The sequence below is a fragment of the Topomyia yanbarensis genome, unplaced genomic scaffold (assembly GCF_030247195.1).
Source record: "Topomyia yanbarensis strain Yona2022 unplaced genomic scaffold, ASM3024719v1 HiC_scaffold_511, whole genome shotgun sequence".
Lineage (NCBI taxonomy): Eukaryota > Metazoa > Arthropoda > Insecta > Diptera > Culicidae > Topomyia > Topomyia yanbarensis.
The window spans coordinates 13,939-23,943 of NW_026683727.1; the positions used below are offsets into that span (position 1 = coordinate 13,939).

Here is a 10,005-nt window from a genome sequence, read left to right on the forward strand (position 1 = left end):
AACTTCGTCGTCGTAGATTCTTGTTCCTGGAGTCACGAAATATACTGTACGGACAGCACTCGATTCGTTTGCTCGCGATTCAACGAACATGCTGATTTCTTCGATTTTAATGTGTCGACTAATGTGTTTCGTCAACAAGTACTTGATAATTTTCGTGTTGTTCGTAATGTTTAAATTTTTGATTAGTTTTTACCTTTAGTTTTAAGTTTTCATTAAGACTATCTATGTCAGATGAAATTATACCAAACAAATAAACAAATTACGATACTAATATTGTAGTATCATGATTGCTTTGGTCTATACCTATTTCTAAATACAGTAATACAATTTATTATGTTTCGTTATACACTCAGGTTTTTCTACGCTGCGGATACAGGTCGCGTAAATGAAAACTGCGTAAATTTAAAAATCCGCGTAAATGAAAACCGTGTAAATTTCAAAATCCGTGTAAATGAAAACCACGTAAATATCAAAATTCGCGTAAATGAAGACCGTGTAAATTTAAGAATCCGCGTTAATGGGAACCTCGTTATTGGATACCGCGTAAATTAAAAAATCCGCGTAAATGAAAACCGCGTGTTGACTACGCCCCGTCGTTAACTACATCTACCTCAGTTAGTTAAATCTACTGCGTGCCGCCTCGATGCCGCTGTATCGAAATACACCCCACCCGGTCTGCTCGGGGGATTGGCCAGAACAGAAAGGGCATATACAAAAACAAAACAACCATCATTGATTAAATCCAACTTGTTGATTACGTGGAAGAGCTAAACTAAAGTGAACTAATTAATACTATATTTTTTTGCTATTTATCGCATCCTTATACCTACGGGTGGAATTATATTTAGAGCTTAAACCTAGACTTACAACTAGTGAGCAATAACTTAAAACTAGGTGAGAATTGTGCTAGCAATATGAATGCTTATGTTACTATGTTTTTATTTGATTAGGTTAAAATAGATACGAGGCGCGTTTGGTTAATTAATTTACCGCTAACTAGTGCTATTGGAAGGTAAGAGGATCCTCTAGATTCGAGCTCAACAAAGATTAACGATAATATTATATGTGCAGGAAACAGTTGTTCGGAACAGACCGTGTTGCCAGTTTATTTGGGTCCTAGCTGGATCACTAAAAGTATAAAGAAGAAAATGAAATTATTGAACATTCTATAACTAAAATCTATATTATAGGAATTTTTTAATTGTATTTCGGTCATCAAGGAATAAATTATTTAATTTGGATCCAGCTCGTTGTCCCCGCAACATTTTAAAAAATTCTTTTATGATGTCGAAGAAATCGTCTAAGTCCGTACCGAACATGCAAGCTCCAGTACCTGAATATACAGGAGGAGTTGGAAGCAGTATCGTTGCACTGACTGCTGCGAGAAAGGTGGGCAGTACGCCCAAAGATTCCTTCCTCCCCCCTCCCAGCGTCGGAAGACAGGTAAATGCTGACGTTGCCAATAACATTCAGTCCCGCGGATACGGGCAAATAAATGCAGTCAATGTTGGTTCCGGGAATAGTGCTAGGCGAAATCCGTTGCGCGAAACTCGTAGAGCTCGGGACTATCAGTGTCAGTTGTGTGAAGAGCGTGATAATGACGAAATGGTGCAGTGTGATGGTTGCGATAAGTGGTTCCATTTTGTATGTGTTCAGGTTACGGAGGATATCGCCAACGTCAGCTGGATTTGCCCTTGCTGTAAGACGGCATTCGTCCCTCCCGCTACTACTACCAGCCGAATGATCGAACAACAGCATCGCAATTCGTCTTTGTCGGAAAACAGGGCGCTATCGGCTGGTTCCAAGAGCAAGATTGGATCTACTCGAAGTGAAACAAGGCGGTTGCGAGAACTCGAACTGCGAAGACTCGAGGAAGAGCTCGAGATGGAGAAGCGGTTTCTAGAACGAAGGTACGAGGTTCTAAAGGAATACGGTAGTGAAGCGTCATCAGTGACAGATCTCAACGAACGAGACAACGCTTCGAAGATACAAAATTGGTTAGCCGAAACGGAACGTGTCGGTGAAGCTGACGATTCCGGATTAGCTGCAGAGGAGGCAAATGGGCAAATACCGAATATCTCGGATAAGCTCGAGGAGCACCAAGCTCTGGATGTCGTCCAGCAGATTCGAAATTCACCAGCGAATTGTACCAAGCGGCGAGATACACGCACTCAAGTACGTCTTCAGATGCAACTGGCGCAACAGCAACATCAAGTGGGTCAGTCGTTCGTGTCTCCTTTGGCATCAGATGCGCTGCAGCATCACGGCCATACGCACCAGCTTCGCTTAACTTCAACTCTCTCTGCTCCACTCGCCCATTTGCAACCTGACAGCAGAACGACGGCCATGCCTCCTTCAATTCCCGAAGCCTTCCAGCAGTCAACACGAGGGCTGCCAGTTTTAGAGTTCGCCCAAATGAACATCCACTCCAGACCGCCGTTTACAGTGGGATTCAACAATGGCAACGCGCAACATGCGTCGCACTACTCATCGCGGGATCGACCGCCCAACAATCCTAGGCCATTGTTCATGCCTTCAACGAATTCCGGTATACGAACTGAAGACAAGATTGTAACTCGTTCCGGTCCGCTTGCCCAGCTGCAACCTGACATTCGTCCGACGATTTTGCCTTCAGTAATCCCAGAAGCCTACCCTAACCAACCGGCTCGAAAACCGTCAGCCCTCGAATTCGCCCAAATGAACATTCAAGCTAGACCGTCATTTTCGGCAGACTTGGGCGGTGGCTTCCTGCATCATGCATCGCATTATATGCCGCAGGATCGACCGCAGACGAATTCTAGACCGGCGTTCATCTCTTCAACAAATCACGGTATCCAGACAGGACACGATACCTTCGTCCCAGGTCAGCGATCAACACCGATACGACTTGATCACCCGCAACGAGGTGAAGCAGCGACAATCCCCGACGAGTCAGTATGCGTTCTCAACCGAAGCCAGATCGCAGCGCGGCAGGCAGTTTCAAGGGATCTTCCTGAATTCGACGGTTCATTGGAGGACTGGCCACTATTTTACGCTATGTTCAATTCATCTACGCAGATGTGTGGGTTCACGAATGAAGAGAACATGCTTAGACTGCGGAAGTGTCTGAAAGGAAAGGCACTGGATGCAGTAAGATGCGCGCTTCTTCACCCATCAAACGTTGCAGACATACTGTCTACGCTGAAGATGCTGTACGGGCGATCAGATGCGATCGTTCAGTCAATCGTCAAGAGAATAAGGAGTCTCCCGACACCAAACGTGGAGAAGCTCGAGACGGTGGTGAATTTCGCATTGACGGTGAAAAATTTAGTAGCGACGGTCCGTGCCTGCGAGATCGATGATTTTATTTTCAACGCATCTCTCCGATACGAGTTGGTTGATCGTCTTCCGTCATCCCTGAAGCTAGACTGGGCAAGATTTGCTCGTAGTATCCCATCCCCAAATCTCGCTGATTTCAGTATATGGCTGTACACTGTAGCGGAAGATGCTAGCACGGTGATGGCTTCGCCAGGTCATGATCAGCGAAATCGAACATCCAAGAAGGACGGCTTCCTAAACTTCCATTCCGGATCTGACTCCGGCGATGCGAAGCCGCTCGAGTCAGTCAGCAAACCGAAGTTGGGTGTAACTAAGGATAACGCGCAAGGCCAGTGTGTGGTGTGCAGGGATAACTGTCCAACTGTTGCGCGATGCAGTAGATTCGAGGGTTTCAGCTATGACTCGAAGTGGGCGATAGTAAAGGAGTGCAAACTATGCCGTAAGTGTCTTCGCAAGCATAACGGCTCCTGCAAACAGCAAAACCAATGCGGAGTGAATGGATGCACGTACCTACACCATCCTCTCCTTCACAATCCGGAGATCCAACACACAGATCCCTCGACGTCGAAGCCAACCGCGCTTCCTTCAGGGCAGAAACGACCGGAACCAAGCTGCAATCTTCATCAAGGACAGTCGGCAGTGCTGTTTCGCATCGTTCCAGTCATATTGTATGGGCCGGAGAAGAAGGTGAAGACCTACGCATTTATCGACGACGGATCCGAACTAACCCTGATGGAACAAAGCCTTGCAGACGAGCTTGGCATCGAAGGGCCTAGAAAGCCGCTTTGTTTGAAGTGGACTGGTGGTACGCGAAAGGCAGAACATCAATCGCAACAGGTGAATCTGCAAATCTCTGGAGCACGAAGTTCGATGAAGTACAAACTTTCAGGGATCAGTACAATCTCCTCTCTCCAGATACGACCACAAACAATGCTGGTTTCTGTATTGCAGGAAAAATACGCACATCTGTCTGGGTTACCACTCGAAGAATATCGTGATGTTAGTCCACGGCTTCTAATTGGCTTGGACTATGCCAACCTCGGGCATGGAATTAAGAGTCGCGAGGGAAAGCGAAACGAACCGATCGCAATGAAAACTCGTTTGGGATGGACGGTCTACGGAAATTGTACTGGGGCAGGAGACATCGGCGGATATCTGAATTTTCACAGTGTCCAAAGATGTGACTGTAGGCGGGAGAACGATGATGATCTGCACAAGGCGATGAAATCCTACTTCGCGTTGGATAGTACGGGAATCATCAAAACGAGTCAGCTTCTCTCTCAGGAAGATCAGCGGGCTCATTCATTATTAAAGTCTCTCACCCACCAAAGGAACAACCGCTACGAAGTTGGCCTACTCTGGAAATACGACAACATCCGACTTCCGGACAGTAAAGCGATGGCCTTCGGACGATGGAAGTGTTTGGAAAATCGCATGAGCAAGGATTCAGCATTAGCTGAAGCTCTCGAGAAAAAGATCCAAGAACATATCAACAAGGGTTACATAAGAAAGTTGACTCCGGAAGAACTGGAAGAACAACACTCACGAATCTGGTACCTTCCTATCTTCGTAGTCGTCAACCCAAACAAACCGGGCAAATTTCGCCTAGTATGGGATGCCGCTGCCACCGTCCATGGTATTTCCTTGAATTCAGTCCTCTTGAAGGGACCAGATCAGTTGACTTCGCTTCTATCCGTGCTGATTCGCTTCCGTGAGTTTCGAGTAGCAGTATGTGGTGACATCAAAGAGATGTTTCACCAAGTGCGAATGCGAGATGAAGATCAGCACTGTCAGCGCTTCGTTTGGAAAAACAGCGACGACACTGAGCCTAGCATTTACGTCGTCCAGGTCTTGACCTTTGGTGCGTGTTGTTCGCCAAGTACTGCGCAATATGTCAAAAACATCAACGCAAAACAGTTCGTGCAAGATCAGCCAGAAGCAGTCCACGCTATAATCAAACAACATTACGTTGATGACATGCTCGTGAGCACAGAAACGGAGGAAGACGCTGTGAAACTGGCCCAGAATGTGAAAATAATACACAAGCGAGCTGGGTTTGAAATACACAACTGGATATCCAACTCCAATTTTGTCACGGAGATGCTGAACGAGGAAACGAAGGACGAAAAAGACTTGAACATTGGCGATGAATCCACAACAGAGAAGGTGCTTGGAATGTGGTGGAACACGTCAACCGACAGTTTTACTTACAAGGTGTCCTCCCGTTACGATGAAGCTTTGCTATCTGGCAGTCGTCGGCCAACAAAACGCGAGGTCCTCCGAGTGCTGATGATGATATATGACCCACTAGGGTTAATTGCGCATTTGTTGATGTTTCTAAAGGTACTTCTACAAGAAATTTGGAGAACGTCAGTCAACTGGGACGATCATATTGAAGACGCACAGTTCGAGAAGTGGCTAACATGGCTCGCAGTGTTTCCGAAAATGGGATCAGTGGAAGTCCCTCGATGTTATCGGACATTGACATCAATAAGAGCTGAGGTGGAGATGCACACATTCGTGGACGCAAGTGAAGGCGGGTTTGCGGCCGTCGTGTATCTTCGATTTCGCGAGGAAGACGTATACGAATGCGCACTGGTGGGAGCGAAGACCAGAGTAGCACCCTTAAAGTTCTTGTCAATACCTAAATCCGAACTACAAGCCGCCCTACTCGGCCTTCGATTAGCGGATACAATACTAGCTTCTCTTTCAATCAAAATTAGTAAGCGATACTTCTGGACAGACTCCAAGGATGTACTTAGCTGGTTGCGATCCGACCACCGGCGATACAGCCAGTTTGTAGCATTCCGCGTCAGCGAAATTCTGGAATCGACGGATATTACCGAGTGGCGTTATATCCCGACCAAACTAAACGTAGCCGATGAAGGGACAAAGTGGACTCGTTCCCCTGACTTATCTGCTAGCAGTCGTTGGTTCCGTGGTCCAGAATTACTTCGACTATCTGAACACGTCTGGCCCGAATTTCCCAGCCTCGGGAAACCGACTGTAACGGAGCTGCGCCCGCATCTGCTTTATCATACAGCAACGATGGACTCGGTTATTAAAACGGAAGAATGCTCCAAATGGATACGAGTACTACGACGGGCGGCGTTCATATTCCGATACGTTAACAATCTGCAGCGATCATTGAGGCGAGAACGACTTTTCACTGGACCGCTGACACAGGAAGAGCTGGCTAAGGCGGAGAACTACTTATTCCGCCAAGCGCAGTCAGAAATCTATGCCGATGAGATCGCCACGCTGGCCATGAGTTGCCCTACGAAAAGAACGCAGACAAAGATTGTTAGAAACAACCCGCTTTTTCGCAGCGCCTTTCTGGACGAAAACGGTGTTGCTCGCATTCGAGGTCGAACAAAGGCATGTGCATTCGTTGGCCGCGATGCTACTGAACCTATCATCCTTCCCCGGAACCACCACGTTACGCGACTGATAATAGCCGATATTCATGAGCGTTTCAACCACCAAAATCACGCGACAATTGTCAATGAAGTGTTGCAGCGCTACCGTATTCCTCGACTGAAGGCAACTTACCATGCGATCCGGAGAAGTTGTCAACAGTGCAAGAATGATCTAGCGAAACCACAACCTCCAGCGATGGCTGATCTTCCACAGTCACGTCTGGCTGCATTTAGTCGTCCGTTCACGTACACGGGGGTGGATTATTTCGGTCCGATTCAGGTAGTGGTCGGACGTCATTCGGAAAAGCGGTGGGGAGTTCTCGCTACTTGTTTAACCACTCGCGCCATCCATTTGCAAATCGCTCACACTCTGTCCACCGGCTCTTGTGTTATGGCAATCCGAAACATCATGGCTAGGAGGGGAGTGCCAGCTGTTATCTACAGCGATCGTGGAACAAACTTCCAAGCCACGAGTAAGGTGCTAAAGGCAGCCATCCAGCAGCTCGATCATGATAGACTGGCGAGCGAGTTCACCTCAACTCGTACTCAATGGACCTTCATTCCGCCAGTTTCACCCCACATGGGAGGAGCATGGGAACGTTTAATACGCAGTGTGAAACTTAATTTAGCCAAGCTACAACCCAGCAGATTACCCACCGACGAAGTATTGCAGAACGCGTTGATAGAAGTCGAAAACATCGTTAATTCGCGACCACTGACTGAAATACCCGTAGATGACGACGAATCACCCGTGCTAACGCCTAACCACTTCCTGTTAGGATCAGCAAACGGGTTGAGACCGTGGGTTCCCTTTGATGATAGTCCCGTTCACAAGAGAAACTCTTGGACTCAATCCCAGACAATGGCTGACGCGTTCTGGAAACAATGGGTCCGTGACTATCTGCCAACGATCACGCGAAGAACCAAGTGGTTTACTCCAACGAAGCCGATTGAAGTTGGTGACGTAGTGGTAATCGTCGACCCAAAGCTTGGCCGGAACTACTGGCCCAAAGGTAGGGTTATTGCTACACAACAGGCTCCTGACGGACAGGTACGACGCGCCACTATACAGACAGCATCCGGTGGAATCTACGAACGACCAACAGTATCATTAGCAGTGCTCGACGTAGGCGTTGTAGCGAATACGCGTTCGGATGATCCTTCGCGCATTCCGGGGGGGAGTGTTGACTACGCCCCGTCGTTAACTACATCTACCTCAGTTAGTTAAATCTACTGCGTGCCGCCTCGATGCCGCTGTATCGAAATACACCCCACCCGGTCTGCTCGGGGGATTGGCCAGAACAGAAAGGGCATATACAAAAACGAAACAACCATCATTGATTAAATCCAACTTGTTGATTACGTGGAAGAGCTAAACTAAAGTGAACTAATTAATACTATATTTTTTTGCTATTTATCGCATCCTTATACCTACGGGTGGAATTATATTTAGAGCTTAAACCTAGACTTACAACTAGTGAGCAATAACTTAAAACTAGGTGAGAATTGTGCTAGCAATATGAATGCTTATGTTACTATGTTTTTATTTGATTAGGTTAAAATAGATACGAGGCGCGTTTGGTTAATTAATTTACCGCTAACTAGTGCTATTGGAAGGTAAGAGGATCCTCTAGATTCGAGCTCAACAAAGATTAACGATAATATTATATGTGCAGGAAACAGTTGTTCGGAACAGACCGTGTTGCCAGTTTATTTGGGTCCTAGCTGGATCACTAAAAGTATAAAGAAGAAAATGAAATTATTGAACATTCTATAACTAAAATCTATATTATAGGAATTTTTTAATTGTATTTCGGTCATCAAGGAATAAATTATTTAATTTGGATCCAGCTCGTTGTCCCCGCAACACCGCGTAAATTTCGAAAACCGCGTAAATTTCAAAAACCGCGTAAAAACCGCGTAAAAAACCGCACAAAAAAAACCGCGTAAAAAAACCTGAGTGTATTTCGAAATATTATCCGTCCTAGTTTTTACGTTCCTTGTAAATTAGCTTTTAAATTTGTCCTATGCTCTTGTGAGGCTCAAACATGTTTCTATAGAGTCAAATCTAGTAACTTTAATAGTGAAATCATTCTTATTCATTTCGAAATTAACGTCTGTAGCCGTGAAATTACGTTATGAGATTCATCCAGGGTAGGAGATTTATCTCTTATGTACACAGCGCGCGGTGCGACAAGAGTACGGAAATATTTATTAATTTCCAATCTATCATACTATATTGTAGTAAAATGAACTATAGCTTTTCCTTCGATATCACTTTTCTAAAAACGCAATTTCGCTTTATCCAGGCTTAGTTTCCTTGTAACACTAAATAACGATGCACACCGCTAATTTTGAAGCAGAGTTTGAAGTATGCTCTTGGCAACTCACCTCGACTCAATCTCGACTAAATATTCGCCAACTTTATTATATCAAATCTTATTGTCTCTAACCGAGGGCGCCAATCATTCTCGAACCTAATTCAAATACGCTATTCACAGATCACATTTTAAATTAAACTATTATATAATTGGCCTGCACATAATAGTCACCCTGAACTGCAATAAAGCTGAGTAAACAGAAAATACTCCCACCTACAGCTCATTTTGCTATAGATAATATCTGTTTTATATTCTTCAAAACTTGCTCGTTGTAAAATCCCAATTCGGTCTTTTTTTAAATAACTTATACACCGGATCCCAAACATATTATAGCCGAAGTTCGGTCAACTTTGCGGACAACAAAGAAGAAAACGAATCGTAAAGAAGAGCGAACACAAACTTTCGCCACCTACATTTGAACCTGATTGTATGTCGGTCTCACAAACAGCCTCTTACTTTTTCCAACAGCCATTATCACGCAACCGACAACCATAATAATCCTTCAAACTTTGTCACGATTAAAAGTGTCCAGTGTTACCTGAGAAAAGCCAGTGTTGAAGTTTCGGATTCCATCATTAACGGTTGGCTGGAGAGTGAATAGCTGGAAGGAATTTCTCGTATGATGCTGATCGACCTGAAACGTACTGTTTCCGTTCGATAGCGTTTAGTGACTGTACGACGAACAGGCAAAGGACCATAAAAAGATTGAATTATCCTCAACTAAAGTTGACAATGAGCCGAGATTGCCGGTTAAAGTTATCAGCAAAAACACAGCTTACTGTGGCGGGGGTAAAGTCTGATTGTGGAAAAACCGATCCTTCGAGTAGTGTCGCAGGAAAACAAAGTGTAGAGGATAGAAAAGCAACACAAACAGGATGTGCTTTTAT

The 10,005-nt window shown here is 45.3% G+C and overlaps 1 protein-coding gene across 1 annotated transcript; it reads left to right on the plus strand.

Annotated features, from left to right (window-relative positions):
* Positions 1-1,284: 1,284 nt before the first annotated feature.
* LOC131695756 (uncharacterized) lies at positions 1,285-7,965 on the plus strand. Its single transcript, XM_058984272.1, has one exon. It carries the CDS (start codon positions 1,285-1,287, stop codon positions 7,963-7,965), a length of 6,681 nt encoding a protein of 2,226 aa, XP_058840255.1.
* The last annotated feature ends 2,040 nt before the right edge of the window (positions 7,966-10,005 follow it).